General features: G+C 38.5%; 1 protein-coding gene across 1 annotated transcript in view; it reads left to right on the top strand.

Annotated features, from left to right (window-relative positions):
• Nucleotides 1-5591, top strand: part of LOC127623999 (rho guanine nucleotide exchange factor TIAM2) — a 137704-nt gene extending 132113 nt beyond the window's left edge. Inside the window, exons 24-26 of the mRNA XM_052098567.1 lie at nucleotides 1166-1256; nucleotides 1457-1544; nucleotides 2389-5591. Of these exons, the coding sequence (XP_051954527.1) occupies nucleotides 1166-1256; nucleotides 1457-1544; nucleotides 2389-2965 (756 nt within the window). The 3' untranslated portion in view covers nucleotides 2966-5591. The remainder of the gene's footprint in view (nucleotides 1-1165; nucleotides 1257-1456; nucleotides 1545-2388) is intronic.
• Nucleotides 5592-23180: the final 17589 nt, after the last annotated feature.

Genomic DNA, 23180 nt, shown 5'->3' on the forward strand with positions numbered 1-23180 from the left:
GGACATCTGTGCGTCAGCCTCAGCCTGGGCATGCAAGCCCGAAGGCGGCAGCCCAGGGGAGTCCTCTGCATCAGATGCCGCGCCCTCTGATGTCGCGGCGAGCTCATCGGCTTCCATCGCAAGAGGGTCGGCTGACTGGCTGTGAGGCGAGTCGCCGCCTCGAGCACGGACAGGAATCAACGAGCGTGCTGGGGCGCGGGTGGTCCGAGGGGGCATACCCGGCGGAGCTGCACCCGCAGCCATCCCCAAATCGCCTCCATCACCAGCCGCATCGTCCTCAATCCCGTGGGAAGAAGGAGCAATACGGGGGGCGGCTGGAGTGGCTTGCTCACGGTTGTAAGCAAGCTGCGACCGCAACGTTGTCATGGTCATGTTCTCGCAGTGAGAACATGAACCATCCACAAACGCAGTCTCGGTGTGAACGCTACCCAGACACACGAGACAGCGCCTGTGGCCGTCGGAAGCGGAGAGCACTCTACCGCATCCAGAAACAACACAGGGGCGGAAGGGCATCTTTATAAAGACGCGTCCTTAAAAGGACGTTCAACGCCGCTGTGTTTTGCTCTTTTAGAGGAAATTACTCTTTTAAATAAAATCACTCTTTTAGGGAAAAACTCGTGAGTTTTTAAATCTGCACTGTCGATGCGCTCAGGGGCAGGAATGCACAGCCGTGAAAACAGGAGGAAGCCGCTGTTGTCGCCGTGGAATCCAACAGTTATGCAGCAGAGGGATGACAGGAACTCGGTGTGTAGTATGCAGCAGTTGCAGACACGCACCATCGGCTCGAAGAAATTTTCTGAATGAACTCCGTATTTGCGCCGCTTAAATACCCGTATGTCCGGGGCGGACATGCAAATACTGGTTGCCAACTCTCATTGGCCTTTTTTCATAGTTCAGAGGTGAATATCGGCGCTCAAGAGAGACCCCTAGTGTCGCTTCTCTGACACAACGTGGAGAGCGACAGAAGGGAAACTATTGTTTCAGTTCATATTTTTGAAGGCAGTATATATAGAAAGTAGTCAGCTATTATTCAGTTCCATCTAGATTTTAATCACAAACATAGCCATAGAAAATATTCAGCAGATATTGTGTTTTTCTCTGTTTTGCTTGTGTTGATTGCTCATATAGGCATGTATATGTTTATTTATTTATTTTTTAACACTAGACTGCATCACGGCCCACGGATCTGGATCCTTTTAAATTCCGATGGCTCATTCCCGTATCATCCCTACAGGTCCGACCTGGAAATTCAACAGGTTGGTGTGTGAAAACCCCAGTGTAATATTTCAGTGTTAACAATGTGATTTCTCTGTTTAATCCATGTCAACCTAGTATTTAACAGAGGAGTTCTGTTTCTGGCAGACTGCAGATCTGAGAGAAATATGGTATTTATAAATTGCCACATTTTAAATCCTCTCCATAACTTGCCTAAACTCCCTCCTCTTGAATTTTTCAGGGTCAGAAAACCCTTGTGTTTGGGAACTTGTTCACACTAAGTCTGAAGTGGAGGGAAGACCAGAGATGCTTTTTCAGCTCTGCAGCAGGTAACAGATTAAATATGTAAATAAACTTGCATAAAATAGTGAACTGAAGGAAACCTATTTACCATGAGTTTTCTTACAGTTAGTATAATACTACATATTTATAAAAACAATATCTGCAGCTCTAAATTCTGATTGGATGAGCCATGTTTAAGCCACGTAAAGAAGCTAATATTTGCACAAATGAGGCGGTTTACTATGTTGCCTGACAACTGTAAACAGCCTACAGTTAGGATTATATGAACTGTATTAAATGGCTGGAGAATTGTATATTGAGATTATTATTAAATGTAATTGTATTGTCTACCACAAGAGGTGGTGTGTTACAGTGATTTTTACTATAGTTAACAAGTTGAATAAACTGTTAGATTTTTTTTTATTTTCAAAAATTATCATTATTCCCCTTCTAAAAGGATAAAGTCTGAAGTGTGGAAATATTTTAAGACATAGTGACCACTTGATTTTATATTTATTTATTTCATGTGTATTTTTTTAGTTATTGTGCGTGTGTGCGTGTTTAAGTAACTGTTCATTGCGTTTATTAAATGTTTATTAAACTTTTTTGTAATTTATTATTTAAAAATGCTAATTTAGTGTTTAATAAAGCAATTAAAGTTGTCATTAAGAAAAACAATAAAGTATGTATTTCTTTTAACCTGTACTGTAATGCAATACAGTACCATGATAATACCATATACTGTGGACTTCACTGTGGACAAAAGCTTCAGGAATTATAACAGTATGAAAATTAGATACTGTCACATGCCTACTTGTGGCTTATTGCTTTATTATACGTTTTTCAAATGGACTTGTTTCTCATTATGTGTTTGTGTCTTATTGTATGCAGTAATCTGGAGAACAAAGCCAATGCAGTGAGGGCCATCCGCTCTCTCCTGAGAGAGAATGCCAAGGGGACTGTTCCAGTTGACAGACCGTTCAAAGATTTAAGTTCTAACTTCACCTTTCCCAGAAGGAGCCACCCAGGAGCACTAAGAACAAACTCCTGGCAGAGGCTTCCCCCACAATCAAATGGGCCAAAAATGGGTTTATTAGACTCAGATGAGAGCAAACTGTTTGATGGAGATGCTCATTCTGAACCTGCGCTCCCGAGCCACTTGCTCAGACCCTTCAGAGAGGAAAACTCTACTCTAAGCAAGAGATCTATGTTGTGTTCCTTGACCAGCGCCTTGGAGGCCCAACTCCAGAGACTTAACCTTGTAGAAGAACCAAAAGGAAAGAGCATGAGAAGCACCAGCAGCCTTCAGGGCAGTCAGGTGACATTGCTGGATGACACTCCAGGTCTAGACCTCAACATCCTGCTGGCCAGGGACTACAGCATGCAGAGCCTGGGTTCGGTAGTTAACGAAGATTGTTTTTACGGCACAGTAATGGGTATCCAAAAAGCCACCATCCCCACCCTCTAGAGGAACTGGTGGTATAAAAATCAAAATGCACTAAAACATGACTATTGTGCCTAGGATTGGAAAGCTCTCACACTACCTGTTTTATCTCTGTGGCTCTGTCCAAAACCTAGCGAGCTGCCATGCTAGACAGCATTTTAACTTAGGCATACTCCTGATGCAATAGCTGTTCCAAAATGTAAGCAGCAGGATTATGAGCACCACCGAACAACTTTAGCAGCAAACATTGCATGTACTTTTACACCAGCAATATTTCTGCTGCAGAAAATGCTGCACTCTATACAGAAAATAAAATGCTTATCAGGAGTGAGCTATTGATAAGTTATGCAAACTTGATCATCATGAAATATTATTTACATAATGCTGGTGTAATTTAACGTAGTGTTGTAGAATTCTTTCATGTATTGACAGCCAACAAAATAAGCTCTGTTCATTTAGTGGAAGGGGGATGACGAAGAGCCTTTGAATGTTGTTTTGCACAAGAGAAAATGGTTTGATCACTCAGTTTGGCTCAATCACTCTTAATAATACAGCTTAATAATATAGTAAGAAATAAGGAGCCGGCTGTTAGCATTGGCTGTGTATGGGCATTGGTGTTAAGCCAATAGACCTGCTGTCTATATAATAGTATATAATAAGCAGTTTTATTTAGTTTGTGTAAGCCTATGATTTTAAATGATAAAACCGCATATCTGCTTAAGCTATGTAATAATTTCATTTATTTCTTATTTTTTTCCCTATGTGCTCTAATTAAAACAAAAACACACTAGACAACAAATATACTGTATGCTTTTTCTGTGCAATTTCTACTTTTTCGTGTCGACTCCTATTCATGATGTTCATCCGCAGCGCATTGTCACTTGAGCATGAGCAGCACAGCAAAAATAGACTCGCTGCCAAAACTCTCTGCAGCAACACCTCTGCTTCCAATGTGAATGCTTTGACCTGTTAACATGAGTGCCGGAAAAAAATAAGTGCTGCTTCTGCCTCACAACAAGCGTGCGGTTCACATCAAACGTGCTTTTGCCTCCATCTGCGCTTTTTTAAATAGTTTTTCTATATAAACATGTGCTAGACAGACATCTTCGTTCGTTGCGCCGCTTCTCTCTGTTTTTTCAGTATCTCGCTTGGAAGCGTCATGTTTTTATGAGGCAGTGTCAAGATAAAAGAACTTAAACTTTTAAAAATGCATCTAAAGTCACCTGCATTCTGTTCTATTCATTGACCTGCAGTACATATAGCTTTTTTAACATTCCTTTGCAGAGAAGGAAACCTCATAATTCATTGACAATATTCATCCAAAATGGCAGACCATAAATTTGATTAGATACTGAAAAGTATCAGTAAAATAGTTCAGTCCAATTTAAAATGATTATAATTTAGCCAGAATTTATCTTTTTTTTTTTTTTTTTGGTTACTTATTAGAGTATTGCATTGTTAGCTTAGCAGTATGCTAACAACAAACTGTTGGAATCAATTATTAGTCAGGCTTCTCTATTGTCTCATATTGAACTGGTTCTCAGAGTAGTGCTATTTGTGGAGTTGTTGCCTTTTGAAGAATGATCAAAATCAGTCTCTTAAGAGATGTCATTTCAGTTATAATGCTATGTTAGAGGCGGTTCAAACAAGACACATTTCCACAGCTGCCTATAAATATGCTCTGTTTAATTCTGTTGAACTCTATCTTGCTATTTTTAAATGCAAGAACTCGTCCAATGTGAACAGCCTTTTTGAAGATAGTTGCTTTTGCAGTCATTAGGAAGCAAGATAGCTCACTACTAGGGTTTGGAACAGAGCTGCTATATGGATAGAGAAAAACTTGATGATCCTGCCTTAAACTCAACCCAATCTGAAACTGTTTGTCTATCCAGAACATTCCATATGATCTGACACATGTACTCTCTGTACACGAGCAAAGACTGTTTTACTGTATGTGAATACTGTAGCTTTACATTTTGCTTATTTGACAAAGGCTTTTCTCAGCTCAGTATTGAAATGGTTTGATTTCCTTAAACTGAGCAAGTTTTTATAAACCTGAAGTCTGAAATGAATATTTTGCCTAAATTATACTTGTGTATCTCTTTTGTACTTTTATGTGCACATTTATATGTAAAGTGAATATTAGTTATTTTTTATTCAAAGGCATGTTTTACATTCCTTAAATTAAAAACTTGCATTTCTTTTTAGTTTAAGATATTGAAAATACAGTTATTGCTATTGCAGGTTCACCCAAAAATGAAAATTATCCCATAGCGTTTTTATGATGATAATTCCCTGTATAGTGGGAGTGAATGGTGCCTTCTTTTGGGCTTCAAAATCTAAGGTACCATTAACTCCCATTATAAAGCTTGGAAGTGCCAGAATATCTTTTAATATAACTCTGACTGTGTTTGGCTGAAAGATGAAAGACATATACATCTAGGATAGCTTTAGGGTAAGTAAATTATGGGATAATTTTCATTTTTGGGTTAACACTTTAAGATATACTGTAAATGGCTATATGCTCTGCTGCCAGTTTTGGCTGTTGTAATTTATTTGTAAAAAAAAAAAAAAAAATACTAAACATACATTGTGAAAATTACTTTGTTTTAATATTTAATAAAGTCTGTCTTCTATGATACTCCCTGTTAGCAATAAAATATTGAATATCTTGATATCTTTTTGCCTATGTTTTACATCTGATATCATGTCCACCTAACCAGACATGGCCCAACAAGTTTTTTGTCATTTCAAATAGTTTGTATGTTCACACTGGCACAGGAAATTCTACGCAATACAAATACAGCCAATCAGAACATTTCAGCTATGTGGAGCAGAATTTTGGAACAATTAGATTTTATTGTGGGAGGGGCTACCAATTGTGATGCCACACAAATAGATACAATTATTTATTTATTTTATCATGGAACAAATTAGATTTTCACATCTCTTTATCATGCTGTGTCTGGTAAAAACAAAATTTAAGAATATCACTGGAAAGAATTGAGCTTCAAATGTTGATTGAGTACATTGTCCACTGCCATAATTTAAGAGCTGTTTAGAGATACATTCTTCTGGCATATAAGACCCACAGAGTGCTGTGAATTATTAGGGTTCTTTCTCGTTGGCTAACTGAATGTCTCAGCAACCATGAACCTGTTGGAAAGAACCAGAAAGAAAGAAATAGAAAAAAAAAAATCATAATTACAACCCTTTTCTCTCTAGTTCGAGCTTGCTTTGTTCAGGGTGTATGTGGGGGATGTTAATTGTGTACGTGGGTTCTGAGAGCAGATTTCTTTGTCTCTTAGACTGAAGAGAGGGATGGGGGGTGTTCACTCTCCTGCAAAAAGTGAAATGTTTGTTGAGGTTTATTGTCAGAGCATTGCTATACGGTTGCTAGGGTCTGATGGATGGTTGCTATGACGATTAGCAACCTTGACGATATTCTGCCAACTAGATATGGTTTGAGTCCCTCCTTCAATTTAAGTCTAAAGTTTATTTTTTGTTGCCTGGGTGTCATGAGTGAGATTGCTCAGAAAAGTTATAGCACACCTCTCTTCAAAAAGCCCAAGCAAGCACCACTAATTATTGGTGTGGAAATGGCAAAGCAGCCCAAGCTCTCTGTTGCCACAGTAACACCTGTGTGAAGGACCATAAAGACATCCCACCTCCCAGCACATAAACTGTGAATGAGACTCCAGCCTTATAGCTCTCCTTATCAACAGAAGCAGGCAGAAGAAGGAAACAAATGCCTCTCTGGGGACAGATCTTTACAAGCATGAGTGCCATTGATGGAGGAGAGTGGGAAGTAAAGATAGCCATATCTCAGTGTGCACCCACTGGTTTCAAAAGCTGGGCTTCCCCTGCCGTCTCTCTGCTCTCAGCTGATCTGACAGTGTTGAAGTAATAAGAGACCAGACCAGGCATTGTTTAGACCCTCCTCCTTTCTCTCCAAACCTTCAGAGAGCCTGATGTTGGGTTCCTCTGCCTGGCTCCTACCTCACCATTCTCTGAATCAGCTGATTTGGACCTCAAATTCAGTTCTTTGGGCCATCAGCACTTGAAAAACACAGACAGGACAAGAATGGATCCAGAATTGGAGATACCTGAGGGATAGCGTTAGTCCAGATTTTGGCTTTGACACAGTCTTAACAAGGACTGAAACATTGGTGGGAACATGTCTAGCCGGGCATTGTGGGTTTGGACACTGTAGCTTGTGGAATTAGGGTGCCCCTGTTTCTCTACAGTACCTGGACGTCACACACTTTGTGTGGGTTTTTGCTGACCACACATGTGTGCAGTAGGTGTGTGTGCATATGGGCATTTGGTATGCACAATATCAGGATAGGTTCTGGGTTAAGCCATCAAGGATATACAACATACAGGTTAGTGGAGATGACCAGTCTTTCTAATTCTTTTTAAAGTGAACGATAAAGATTGCTGTATATAGAGAGTAATTACTGGAAGCTTTTATAGTACATTATGTACAGTATTTTAGCTGAAGAGGAATCGATTTTATATTGTTGTACATTAGTTTGTGGTCACTTAATATCACTATAACTATTGCTCAAACTTAAAATATAATATGTAATATAATTATATTTAAAATATAATACTAATTTCATTAATGTAAAAGTATATATTATTACATGTAAAATAAAAATTATTATAACAAATACACCTCTACAGCAACACGTTATAAAAAAAAACTCAAAACGCCAAAGTGTTGTGGTGGGAACTTTTGCATGTATCAAGAACAAGAAGATGCAAAAGAAATTAAAATGTAAAAATCTAGTTGACATTATGTTTTATTTTTATTATCACCATCTCAATCAAATACATTTTGAGATCACAGTTTGTTCACCCAAAAATGAAAATTCTGGGTAACATTTTAAAGTTCTGTTTTGTAAACATTAGTAAACACATTTGCTATCATGACCTAACAAGGAGCAATAATTATTTTCTGTATTTATTTATCTTTGTGTTAATTTATAAAAAAATGTAATGTCAAGTTCATTGTTAGTTCATGTTAGGTCATAATGCATTAATCAGGGTTAACTTAACAATAAATGCAGTAAGATATTGTTCATTGTTTGTTCATATTTACTAATGTAATTTAAACTAATGTTAATGAATGCAACCTTATTGTAAAGTGTCACCAAATTCTGTCATCATTTACTGTACTCACCCTCATGTTGTTCCGGACCCATCTGACTTTTTTACTTCCGTGGAACAGGAGATATTAGCCTCAGTGACCATTTACTTTCATTGTATGGAAATAAGATACAATCGAGTAAATGGTCAAGTCATATGGATTTGGAACGACGTGAGAGTGAGAAAATGAATTAACAGAATTTTTATTTTTCGGAGAACTGTCACTTTAATGGTCGGGAAAAACAATGTTGTTTCTCATGCAACAATGGAGTGAGGGCAGCATTTGACATTGAGAGTAAATGAGTTGTTTCTACTAAGATGTGTTTGTGGCTGTAGATAAACAGTGATGGTGCGGGGTAGTGCAAATGTATTTTCCGCCACAGGCTGTAACAAGCAGTGCTCATTGTTTAATGACTGATATACAGACTCTGTCTGTACTGCTGCTCTGTGGACTGCTATTATGTAGACCGTCTTTCATTACTGACCCCAATCACCTTACATTTCATGATGTTTCAAAAGATCTAAAAATCTAGCTTAGGTTTATCTGCAGTATAAAATAAGAATTAGACAATTATAGAGCTCAGTTATTATATTAAAGAGATAGTTTACCAAAAATCGAAAATTCAGTCATCATTTATTCATCCTCATAATGCTCCAAACCTAAATGATTTTTTTTCTTCCAAGAAACAGACAAAATACAATAACTCTTTTCCGTTCAAAAAAGCACTATAAAATGAGTCCATATGACTTATGCTACATTTCAAGTCTTCTGCAGCCAAATGATAGTATTGGGTGAGGAACTGACCAAAAGTTGTTATTCACTGATTATCTTCCCCTAAAGCACACAAATCTCAGTCACGCTAAAGCGCATTCAAACCAGACTTATCTCAGTCTGAATTCGGGACAGTAGATCGAAAGTTTCACAGCTGAAATCGGTCTATGCTTACCAAAATTCTAATCACTGCCCTCAGTGGTCGAAGCTAGAAAGTGTTCCTAAATATATTGGCCACGTAAGAGCTCTAGTTTCCGGGAGAACTTAACACAGAGTGGCACCAAAAGCCAGTAGTATTTTTAGTCAACAGAAATGCATATTTAATTAACTTTAACCCAAACCCCACTGGGGTTCGACAGAAACATGAGTGAGTGTGAAACCAGATCAAAGATGCAGGGGTATCCCCAGGAACAATCACACTCCGATTCGGACTGCAGCAAACGTGCAGAGTATGAAAACCACCTAAATATGCGAATGTGTTTAAGTAAACATGAAACATCTCGTTTCAGGGGTTGCTCGCACTATGCGCTATCAGTAGTGCCACAGGAATAAAAAATAAATAAACAAATTTGAATTGATACATAAATGTCTGATGTGGGATGCCGTTTGTCAGTAATTCAGCATTATGGGGTCAAATGGGTAGGAACATATTGTTCAAACATGGTATCTCAAGACGTGTCATGCCTGGTTGACATCAGTGACATAAAAATCGGCTGTCTTGTTACTGATTAAGACAAAAGACCTTGTTGTGAATGTTTTGAATAAAATCCAAGTTTGAACAATATTTGAATTAGTAAATGATGGAAGAATTTTCATATATGAGGAAACTATTCCTTTAAATGTCAACACTGCAGTATACAAAGTATGGAGTCGCATGGCGCCATGTGTGAACGATGAGCTCTGTGCTCTTTGCTAGTTTTTAATTATTTTTATATCATAACCGGTGAGATTCGATTCACCCTGCTACATAACTGTTCTATGAAGTCAACGTGTCAAAAAATTTAAAATCCTCGGGCTCATTAAAATGGAGACATTAAAAGACACTTACGTGCTCAAGATATACCTTATTAGCTGAGATTAGCTGAGGGAGACAGCCCCCAATCAATTTTGGCCAAATTTATGAGATCATCCAATAAAGATCTAGTGTTGCGATAGGTGAGTGTCATGTTTAGATGTGTTTTTGTTCATGTTATGATTTCTTGTCTTTTATTTTGAAATGTGTTAACTTCCTTGTCTAGTCATTTGATTATCCTGTTCCCGCCATGTTTCATGTGTTTTGTTCTCATTAGTTCCCTCGGGTTTCATTTTGCCACAAACTGTATTTTCGGTGATGGGGTGGTCAGCCACAATCAGAATAGGCACATAAAGAGTTGGGTCCTAACTAGCACCAGACAGGTTCTTTTAAGGGTTTGGAGGTTGTCAGGGATAATGAGGGTGGTCGCCTTTGAAGAATGGAATGATTAGATGGCTAGGAAAATCAAATTAGTTTATAGAGAAATGGGGATAAATTTATTTATTTATTTATTTATTTATTTATTTATTTATTTGGCAGTGGTGGCTCAGTGGTTAAGGCTCTGGGTTACTGATCAGAAGGTCAGGGGTTCAAGCCCCACCACCACCAAGACACCACTGTTGGGCCCTTGAGCAAGGCCCTTGAACCTATCTGCTCCAGGGGTGCCGTATCATGGCTGACCCTGCACTCTGACCCCAGCTTAGCTTAGCTTAGCTGGGATATGTGAAAAATAAATAATTTCACCATATATATATATATATATATATATATATATATATATCTCCATGTATATGCAGAAATGTATGTATAATGTGTGACAATTGATCAATTCAATTCATTCAATATATATGTATATATATGTGAGTGTGTGTTTGTTTGTTTATTTTTATTTATTTTATTTGTTCTTGTATATATATATTTTTAAAAAAAATGTAATACAAAAAACTGAAAAAATATAAAAACACTGCAGTATACGGTATAGAAAGTAGGGGCTCTGACAAATGTAAAACAATATTTCAACTGCATTTTTACATTTATTAAAAAAAAAAAAAGTACAAATAAAGTAAGCAACAAAAACATCAATGAACTCTCTATTTGTACAGTATATGTAACAGGGGCATGCCGTCCATTTAAGCAGGGTAAGCAGTGAAAAGAAAAATTACACTATGAAATATTTAAATACAATTGTAATATAAATTACTGTTTTCATTTAAATTCTTCATCTTTCATCTCAGTTGAGCAGCACATTTACTATGGCATCACCCCCAGGTATAAGCACTTTATGTTATGCTTTCTCTAACTTAGATTCAAAGCATTGTTTACCACCCTTTCATTCAACATTATATATAATGGCCAAGGTAAGCATGCTTACATAACGAGTAACCCAGTCAGAAGCTCCTTCCTTCAGTTATGCTATCTGATAGGCTAGATTTTTGTTTTGCATCAACACATTCAAGTTCACGTAACTAATGTGTTAGTAAGCACTAAAATGTATATAGTGTAAGCATCGACAACCTACACGGATTTGGCAAAGTTAATTTCAACTAAAAATTGAGAAAGAGAGTCTATCGAAATTTAAATAAGTGGGGACAGAGATATTCATATTCAAGGAGAGATGCATGGATTCTGTGCTCAAGTAAAGGCAAGTTAATATGTCTATTAAAAATCTTATTTTAATATTTAAATACCATAGTTATTGATACTAGGTCATAGATACTAGATAATTGTTTCTAGTTAGTCTGAGGCTATAGAGTGGTGATCTGGCAATTATATCCTTGTGTCTGTTTTATAGTTCTAACGTTAAGCCGCAGTGTCTGTTAAGAAAATATATTAAGGGATGACTGCAATGTTTACGTTACATTTGCCTTGTGCATTCAGGTTAAGATTGCTGTCTTTGGTGGTCAGATTAGTTCATTGCTGCTGTCCATTCCAGTGTTTCTGAACTGTGGGTAGAGTTGTAAATTGAAACTTGAAAGTTACTTGCAATATTTTCTTTTTGTTGTATGTCAAAACAAGCTCTTATTGCACTATGGTTCATTGTATGATTTAATGGAAATAAACATGCTCGGCTCAATATATGACAATCTTTTGTTTGTGTTATATGAGCAATATTACTGTACTGAATTTAAAACAATTTGGTCATGATGTTTGCTACTGTAACAAAATTGTTCCCATTGATTGGTGGGTTCTAAATCTAACAATTTACATCGGTACATTTCTGTGACATTACTCTAATCAGAATAATGTGTTTTGGGCACAGCGTTTAATAATGTGTTTTAAAATCTTTGATGTTTGCCCAGTCTCAAAGCCTGTGACACATGCCTCAACTTTAATAAAATATTATTTTATTTCTCCATAAACAATTCCCAACCACCACCACCATCAAACAGCTGTTTCTTTAATAAAGTCTTAAACTTTAGTAAGTGTTATCTTATATTATAGTTTAGAGATTATATAATCTCTAAATATTTCAATATATTGAGTAGCCTACAATTTGTCAATCCATAATGATGTCTAATTTGTCACTGAATCATTCTTTTAAATCAGCTATTTTGAATGCGGAAAAACATGGAAATGTATATGTCAAAAAGGGTGGGAACCCTGACTTTAGCTGTAATAAACCATCTGAAACCGAATGAGATCAAGGATCTAAGGCTTGAATAAAAATAAACTGCACAAATAATTTTAATTGCAGGTCTGCTTCTCTGCCAAACTCAGGTCAAATCAAATCTGTAGTAATACACAGGGATGGATTATGACTTGCAAAGGCCCTGGGGCCAATTATCTCCAAGGGCCCCCCTCCACCCAAAAGTTGTTCATGCCCAAAAAGGTTTTCGAGTGGGGGGTAGGTCACCAAACTAGATAGTGCAACCTTAAAGCCCAGGGCCCCCCGGGCAATCAAGCACCCTCTGGTAGTCAAGGGACCCTGGGCACTGGCCCCATTGGCCTGGTCAGTAATCTGTCCCTGGTAATGCATCATATCTAATTAACTAAGCAGTGATTGAAATAATGGAGAAATGAACTTTTACCTCTAATATTTTCCTTGAAAATATCTCTGTAAAGGGATTCAATGTTAAGGAGGAGGCGAGAACCGGCTTGGCAATATAAATAATATTTTTAATGATAAACTTAAAAAGACAAAACACACACATAACGGACATGTCCGTAAACTATCTCTCTCTCGTCACACCACCGTTTGCCATCGGCCTTTATCCCTCTCGGAGGCTTAATTAGCCTGATAAGGGAACGGGTGTGTATAATCACAACCCGGCCCCGCCCTCCGCCCTGCCACATTCCTCCCTCGTTCTCCCCGGCCTGGCGTACACCCCCTTTCCCTGGGGGAGGGCGTGCTTTAAGCCTGGTCTGCCGGCAGGTCATCCCTGTCTACCTGGACGATGGAAGGGACAAGGGGAGGAAACAGAAATAATTAAAATGGGGGTACTTCCTGTAACAGTGTTGTACCCCCCAAAAAAACACTGTAAAATTTAAAGAGAGGGAAAAGGCCAACGCAGAGCGGCAGTGAGAGAGGAGAGAGAGATGAAAAAAAAAATCGCCGGTTCTCCGATACACCGTCGCATGGTCCTCGATCACTCCTCCACCCTCTCAGGCGGATGACAGCCGCTCCTCCCCGGGCGGACCAGAGTCAGACTCACGACCCCCGGCGGTCAGAAGCCCCTCCGTGTTCTCGGCGACTCGTGGGGACACTCCTCCGCCCCTGGCAGCGGCCCTACCGCTCCAGGCGGTCGGGGAACACTTCCCTCCTCCCCTCGCGGACGGTGGTCTTCCTCCGACCCCTCCGCGTTTCTAGGGGATGGCAGGTCTCTCCTCCACCCCTGGCAGTGGCTCCATCGCTCCAGGCGGTCGGTTAGTCCAGTCCCCACTCGCCTCGCAGACGGCAGCCATTCACCGCGTCCGGGCGGTCGGTCTACTCCCTACACCGGTGGATGGCAGCGGCGCTCCTCTGGGTGGACGGCAGTGTCAAGGACTCCATGAAGGGCATCCCTCCTCCTTCCCGGGTTTCGGCACCAGGGTAAAGGGATTCAATGGGAAGGAGGAGGTGAGAACCGGCTTGGCAATATAAATAATATTTTTAATGATAAACTTAAAAAGACAAAACACACACATAATGGACATGTCTCTCTCTCGTTGCACCACCGTCTGCCATCGGCCTTTATCCCTCTCGGAGGCTTAATTAGCCTGATAAGGGGCCGAGTGTGTATAATCACAACCCGGCCCCGCCCTCCACCCTGCCCCGCCCTCTTTTTGTCATAATTGCCATGAGGGAGGAAAATAACTGGAATGCTCTGTCACTCACCGATCCAGTTTCAGATAAAAGCGTGTATATATGTGCGAATTCGCGAGACAGCAAGTGTGGAATTCCGCCGTCGCGGGGGTAAGTTGACTCTTCCACCAGCCATGTGTTTGACACCACTGATGTAGAGCGCAGCAGGAACAGTAGATGTGGCTGTTTATTAATTGTGCCACAATTAAAGATTTTATTTTGATCATACAAACATTTTCTGTGCACACACAATTATATTTTGAGTGCATTAAAATGTATATTGTATGTGCATGAATAAATTTTTGAGTAAACAAAAATCAATTTTGTGCTTTATTAACATTTCTTTGAGTGTAAATTTGCACAGATTTCTGAAATATATGCAACTCTGCACTCTGCGTTGGCTCATAGCTTTTACTGCTTGCTTGCTCAACAAGTTTGCAGTATTAAAATGTGCCATAATATCAGCCAATCAGAGATGAGGTGGTACATTTTGATTGGCTGGATAGATCACAGATCATACTGCTAATCAAAACAAGAGGAAGAGGAGAACGTAATAGTTTGTTTTCAAGAAAGGAAATGTGTAACAAACTATGACTACACGAAAGCAGTTCTTTTGTTGCTTAACTGTTTTTATTTAACCTTAATGAACTATATTTTTAGTCTTTACACTGCCAATAGGCTTACTAGCTAGATAACTATCTGTCAAGCTCTCTTAGTATATATATTAGTATTTGGTTCTCTTGGCTTGTAATTGGTTATCTAGGTAACCAAGTTACACATACATAGTTACTAACTTGGCCATGTTAGCTACCACTTTTATCTGAAGTTATATTCATATAATCTCTCCCATGTTTAAAACTACATTGTAAAACGTAATAGTGTAGTTTTAGGAAAACTTAATCTGTCTATCCCAAATAATATTCTGTTAACTTTTACAAAGGCTGCCACCCTTCCCATCTCCTCGGAATTGAGGGTGCTCCCACCGACTTCCAACCCCTTAAAACAATCTGCCTGCCTATCGTCGCACTAGTGGGGACCCAATCTTTTATGTTTTTGTCACCTATGTCGATGACCACCCCATCACCCAAAACACAGAGTCTGGGGCAAAACGAAATCCGAATGCCCTACACGTCACCCACAAAACTCTGTACTTTCAACCAAAATTCCTGAATCACAACGCACCACCAAAAAACATGGGCGATGTCCCCATTCTCCGATTGGCAATGCCAGCAGGTGGATGAGTCTTTAAGACCAAGCCTATACAGTCTATAGGGGGTCCAATAGAATCTATGTAGAATCTTGAATTGCTGCACCCTTGCATCTCTAGATACAGATTTGACATTTTTTAGAATTCCAGCCCACTCTAAAACCAAATAAAAATCTTTCTCCCATAATCTCTTGATAGAGATTAAAGCTCTGTCCCCAGACTCTGAACTAGTAGGGAGTAATACACTGATGCCTCATGACTTTTTCCAAAAGCAGTAATCACCACTCCGAGTATCTGCTGCTTTAGGAGGGTGTATGCTTCTCCCAAAAATAGTACAGAGCAGGTTGTGAAACTGTAAATACCTATAAAACTGAGATCTGGGAATCCCAAAATGTTGAGTCAAATTACCAAAGGACCTCAACACTCCACTCTCATGTAGGTCACCAAGTGTAGTAACCCCCCTCACAATCCACTCAGACCAGCAGAAGGGGGACTCATCAATACAAATTTTTGGGTTCAGCCATATTCTCGAGGCAGCATTCTAATAAATGTCTGAATTAAACACTCTGGACACTTTTGTTCATACCGAGAGCAGGTGCGAGATAACTGGGTGACTTAGCTTGTCCATTTAGTTTGATAGAAAGGCCTTGCATTGGCGACATGGGGCAAGAACTTCCTATTCAATAGAAGAAATGGGTGGGGCTCTTTCAGGTGGAAGCGATCAATGAGCTAAATGCCTGAGACCAAACACATAATAATAAAACAAAATCTTGGGTAGGCCTAGCCCACCTTTGTCAATCAGTCTATGTAATTTGTTAAAATGTAGTCTGGTACATTTACATTCCAAATGAAGGACTTCGCTATGCTATCAAATTGCTTGAAATAAGAGAGGAGGACATCTATAGGGAGTGACTGTAGCAGGTAGTTGAATTTTGGAATACATTTAATTTTAATAACATCAACCTTCCCAATCATCAATAAATGTAATGAAGCTCACCTGTTCACATCGCTCGAAACCCTTTTTATTAAAGGGTCAAAATTAACTAAATCAGACAAATTTGCTGAGAATAAAACACCCAAACACTTAATGCCATGTTTGGGCCACTGGAAGGTGCCCGGCTGGAAGGCCCTTTCTGGACAGTACGCTGTCAGAGACAAAGCTTGGAATTTAGACCAATTGACTTTGTATCCTGAGAAGTTGGAAAAGGAATAAATAATTATGTGGAGGCAAGGCATATATCTAGTAGGGTCAGAGACAAATAATAAAATATCATCTGTGTAAAGCAGAAGCTTATGTGCCACACCCCCAGCCATCACCCCTGGAAAATTATCCTCCATTCTTATCACGACTGCTAATGGTTCCAGGGCAAGAAAGAACAATAATGAGGAAAGAGGGCAACCCTGCCGAGTGCCCCTATTCAGAGTAAAATAATCTGAAATTAATACATTTGTTTGTACCGCTGCTACAGGGTGTCTATTAAGTAACTTAATCCAACCAATCTATATCTATATTATCTATACGTATAAGAAATGTAATAACTTTACTTAATCGGTAAGCAAAACTTTTTGACAATTTTTACATCTAGCTGGATCAGGGAAATTGGATGTTAACTTTTACACTCGCTTAGATCTTTGTCCTTTCTAAGAATCAGACTGATCCGTGCTTGTGTCATGATTGGGGGAAGCTTTCCATTCTTTAATTATTCTGTATAAACTTCTAACAAAAGTGTAGCCAATTCTGTATAATAAAATTTAAACAATTCAGCTGCAAAACCATCTGACCTTAATTACCTTCTCAAGCTCCTACAAGGTTATCTCAGAATCAAGAGAATTGTTTTGCTCAGTCGTCAATTTAAGGAGCTCAAATGGTTAAACACATTTTCTAATATCTTCATCAGTAGACGGAGATGTGGAACTATAAAGATCAAGATAAGATTCAAGGCATTATTAATATCAATGGCCGAGGTAGAAATGTAATCACCAGCAGATTTCACTGAGGGAATGGTAGAAAAAGACTCTCTCTGCTTTATATATCTAGCCCAAAGCTTTCCTGCTTTGTTCCCCGACTCAAAGTATGACTGTCTTGCCCTGAATAACCAAAACTCCAAAATAGTATTATATCTGTTTTTCAATCAGGTCATTTCTCTAAGGCCATCAGGTGACATTCGGCACTTCAGCTCTGCCTATGCACTTTTAATATTCCCTTCCAACTCCACGAGTTCTCGTACTTTGGATTTTTTGATGAATTAGTCATACTGTATGATCTGACCCCTAAGAACCGCCTAAATTGCCTCCCAAGCCACACCCACAGAATATACTGAGGACCAGTTGGTCTCCATATAAACATTGATTTCAGTCTTTAACATTTGTTGGAAATCAGGATTTTGCAAAAGGGATACATTAAAGTGCCAACTATATAAAAAAAAAATAATTATTCTAGAATCAATCTTATGGACTGATGAAAAAAATTATAGTCCCTACCAGATGGGTTCAAAAGTCCCCAAATATCTGTAAATCATCAATGTTGCTCTAGGGTGCTTGGACAGTTTTGATTCACTATGATCAAGGACTCCATCAAAACATTAAAGTCTCCTCCCAACATTATATCATGAGGGATGCCAGCGGCTTGCAACTTCCCTTCAAGATAAATAAAAAAGCCCTGATCATCAAAGTTTGGCTCGTAGATATTAGCCAAAACCAACCTTTGCCCCTGAATTTCTGCTAAAACAATCATTATTCTACCTAATTTATCTTTAATCTGTTTGAGAGATTTTAATTGTAGATGTTTACTTATCATTGTAATGACTCCCCTGCTCTTAATTGAGACAGCACTAAAGAAAATATGCTCACCCCATAGCTTCCCAAATGTTTCATCTTCCTGCGAGCAAAGATGTGTTTCTTGAAGAAACACTATATCACATTTCTTATGCTTAAGAAAAGAAATAACCTTCCTTCATTTTTTGGGATGCCCAACCCATTCACATTCCACATGGATAGAGACAATCCACTCATATTAACTTTTGACATATTGATATAATAGAAAATATAAATTGTGTGCCAAAATAAATTAAACAGACCACATTCCAGCATTAGTGCAACACTCAAACCAAACAAACAGAAAAAAGAAAAACGTGCGCATTAACCTTGTGCACGTTCAGGTCATAGTTTAGGGTAAGTTTGGGGTTTCACAGTATATTGAACACCAATTGTTTGAGACTGCAAAAAGTAAGAAAAAAATGTGAAAGAACTCCTTAGCATTGTGTGGCAGGGCGGAGGGCGGGGCCGGGTCGTGATTATACACACCCGGTCCCTTATCAGGCTAATCAAGCCTCTGAGAGGGATAAAGGCCAACTGCGGAGGATTGTGCGGGGAGAGAGAGAGATAGTTTACGGACATGTCCGACATGTGTGTTTGTGTCTTCTTTTTAAGTTTATTATTAAAATATTATTTATATTGAAAAGCTGGTTCTCGCCTCCTCACTTCCATTGAACTTCTTTACACATTGCATGATTCCAGGCTACTATATTTTGAAAAACTTACACTGCAGTAAGTTAAGCCTTACAATATTCCTGGTATGTCTATAATCAAAGGGGTAAATATCTTTTGTAATGATAACTGCAAAGAGCATATAAAGTGTGTACTGAACTTGGAGCATTGTGCCTGTTGGCTCTTCTGCAATATTTACACTGAGATGTTCATGTTCATGCTGTAGCTAGCACAACTGTCCAATCACAGAGCACTTATAAACAGCTCCTAATAGCTAATCCTGATGTAGGAGGCAGGACTTGTCGGAATATAGGTGTAAAAGCAAGCAAGCAGTCTAAAGTTCCAAGCGCACACAGAGCACATATGAGGAGAGAGAACGAGTGAGATCTTGCATACCCAAAAAAATGTATTCATCTTTGCAAGAACATGTAGTTTAATTGTGTGCTAAATAACTTTTTATGCTCTCAAAATATAATCTTGCATCCACATAACTATTTTGTGCACTCAATACATCATCTTGTACAAAATGTTTTTTTTGCACACAAAAAATAAACTCGCACGCTCAAAATATCATCTTGTGCGCACAGAACATTATTGTGCTCTCAAAATATCATTTTGCACGCTCAAAATAACATTTTGCGTATGCAGAATTTTGGCACATATATAACTCCATAGTTTGGCAGCTGCTATTAGTGGTGGATCGCAGTTTATTGTGATCTGGGAGAGCAAGCTTCAGCAAGCCCATAAACGGGACTGTACTCTTGAAACTAACCCCCAAAAAACCGCAACCCCCACTTCCTATATTTATAAGTGACTTCATAAAAAACAAGCCCATGGCAACACTGCCTGTGACTCAGTCTCAAGCCCCTCCTGATGAAAGAGAGTGAAACATTCTGTGCAAGTTTAGACACTTTAAACCGACACTCAAAATGTGCAACATTTCTAAACTGAAAACCATCTATTAACAACAATATTGCAGAAGTTCCCAAACTGGGGTGCCGCCAGGATTGGCTTCTCTGTGGTGTAATCTCTGCTCTGTTTAATATGTTAAAGTACTGGCAGAACCGAGTTCTAAATCAATTCCGTACACGCACGCTTTTTGACTGCAGCCGGCTGCTTCAAACGCACATGCGTACTGTATGTCTGCGCGTGCTCTATTGAGCGCTCGTGGTAAATGTAGCTGTGTGGAGATGGGTTGAGGAGGGTTTGGCTGCAGACATAAAGAATGCAAATACACTCAGAGACGTTCAGTTTCTGACTCACGCATGCGCACTGCAGACATGCAGACGCACTCAGACACATGTGGTCTCAGATTCACGCATGCGCACTGCAGACATGCACGCACAGGTTTAATGCATGCGCACTCCCTACAGACATTCATATGGTCTCAGATGAGGCTCACACATTTGATATCCACGACCGTGCAGGAATCATTGCCATTTACTGAAGAATAACTTAAAGTGTGCTTTTTAAGGAACGATATAATGTTTTCATAGTGTTAGCTAACAATGCTATCTTGATATCTTTGATGGTTAACTAGACTTAACACAAGAAATGAGTAAACAACTAACATAAACCGTCTTAAATTTATCATATCGTTTATGCAGTGAAACAATTGAGTGATTTACTGGCTTAATGTGTTTGGACTATTGATTTGAATAGTAGCAGGGAAGTTTATAGGTAGCTTACTCTTGTCAACTGCATGCGACATCTCTTTATTATTAACAAAGCAGAATGCATTTCATTCATTTAGCGACGTGGATGACGTAGACGTGGTGTTCAATAATTGCAGCAGTTTCTTGACAACCAAAGTATTTCACATAAACATTGAATGTTTCAAATAATCTAGGTCAACATACTTCACAATGGTTCTTGAAAACAAGAGACATGGAATACAACTCTGATAAGAATGATAAGAATCATTAAAAAGAGTAAAAGGCATGGAATATTGTACAAATCAGACAATGGTTTTCATGTATTCTGCTGTCTCTGCAATTCGTTCTTATACATACATTTACATTTATGCATTTGGCAGATGCTTTCATCCAAAGCAACTTACAGAGTCCTTATTACAGGGACAATCCCCCTGGAGCAACCTGGAGTTAAGTGCCTTGCTCAAGGACACAATTGTGGTGGCTGTGGGGATCGAACCAGAGACCTTCTGATTAATAGTTATGTGCTTTAGCCCACTACGCCACCACCACTCCTATATGCATGACACAAAAGAAGATTCAAATCATTGGGAAGGCCATGTAAAAAAAGGTAAGTCAATCCTTTTCAAAGGTAAGTTATTACCTTATTGCAATAGTGTGTGACACACTGGCACAGGCACATTTATTAAAAAATCTTCTTTAGAAAAGATGTAAATAGTACTGTGAAGTCAAATGCAACAGCTATTTAATCTTGATTGTCAACATCTAGGTTTTCACATGTAAATTGACTGTGTAGTAGTTACTCAGAAAAAGTATACTTACTATACTAACATTTCAGTCACCACAAAAAGAAGGTTTTGTTTGAGGGGTAGCAACATCAGGCCAAAGTAATAGTTGATTTGTTGTTCTGCTTTTAACATATATGATATTAACATTTGTGGTTAAATTTATACATTCATAATCATGATTTGCATTGTGTTAATCTTAGGTGTGTGTCAGGATGGACCTGAAGACTGCCAGTCAGTGGTGTGTGGAGCACTGTGAGGACCTTATTGATTCAGATAAAGTTGAAGTTGCTGCTGAGACCCTGGACTGGTTCTTCAGTGCCGAATTCTCAGAGGACAGGCATGATGCTGTTGAGCCATTCATCTTTGTGTTTACATTTATGCAGGACATGCATACATTTCTTTAGCATGTTGTACTGTAGATAAAGTGAATCTAATTATCTACTGCCGAACAGAGGTACAAAGCCACATAGCTGGCAATACTTTTATTAATTATAATACTAAATCACAAAGTAATTGTAATAATAGTTAAAACTGTGTATCATTCATATATATATATATATATATATATATATATATATATATATATATATATATATATATATATATATATATAATTTTTTTTTCCCCATTTTGTGGTAATTTATCATGTGTACTGTATGATATACAGATATTGTTCAACATAAGGACAGATCGAAAGTCTGACGGGTGTAATATCTCTTTAAGAAAGTATGTGCAAATGAAAATCATGCAATACTGACGAAATACACGCATATATTCATGTTTCTGCAATTGTACTTTTTCTTGTATATTTTCACAATCCATAATCCTCAGGCTTTAGAAAAGTTCTTATGTGTGCAATGATGTGTATTTAACTTTTACAAATTATTATAGGCTATATTTATTAAATTGAAACAAAGAGGAGCTGTGTATATTTCTGCACTGTAGACCACATGTACCACTTTATAATAACTTATTTTTAAATAATGTAATAGACCATTAAAACATTGTGTGAAAGAAGAGAAGAAGACTGGAAGTGTGATTACTGCTGAAATACCAGTCATTTTAAAGAGACTAGGAAGAATTTAACAAAAGACAGTTGATTGTTATTAATTTAGTAGATAATAATAACATAATAAATAATTATGAAAAGAAAAGAAACAAAACATGACACGTATGTATCACCACTATGAAACCGTTTGGACTATATAGTTGCTATTGTTAGTCATCGCAGTTGCACTGTAATTACAATCAACCATTTCAACTTCATGGTCTGTGTGATGTCTTATGTGCCAACAGCAGCTGCGGGGTAATCGGATGTTATTAGAGCCGAGATGAACATAATGACCGTCAACTATGATTTTTATAAAATCATGGCCATTAACTGACCCACCACATTACCGTTCTCATGAAAACTATTGGCAATTTTCGGCTCAATTTTAAGTTAGCGCTCATAGGAAACAATAATTTTTGCTGTCACCGAAGAGCGTTTTGTTTGTAAACAATAACTTCGTCTATTTTTGATTTGTCAGCGTATTTCCGGTTTCGACATCGCGAGTGCATATGACATCATAGCAAAGAGCGCATGCGTGAGCCTGTGTTTGTGTGTGTGTGTGTGTGTGTGTGTGTGTGTGTGTGTGTGTGTGTGTGTGTGTGTGTGTGTGTGTGTGTGTGTGTGTGAGCGTGTATTTATCACTTTGTGGGGACCAAATGTCCCCATAAGGATAGTAAAACCCGAAATTTTTGACCTTGTGGGGACAATTTGTCGGTCCCCATGAGGAAAACAGCTTATAAATCATACTAAATTATGTTTTTTGAAAATGTAAAAATGCAGAAAGTTTTCTGTGAAGGTTAGGTTTAGGGGTAGGGTTAGGTTTAGGGGACAGAAT

The sequence above is a fragment of the Xyrauchen texanus genome, chromosome 30 (assembly GCF_025860055.1).
Source record: "Xyrauchen texanus isolate HMW12.3.18 chromosome 30, RBS_HiC_50CHRs, whole genome shotgun sequence".
Classification (NCBI taxonomy): Eukaryota; Metazoa; Chordata; class Actinopteri; order Cypriniformes; family Catostomidae; genus Xyrauchen; species Xyrauchen texanus.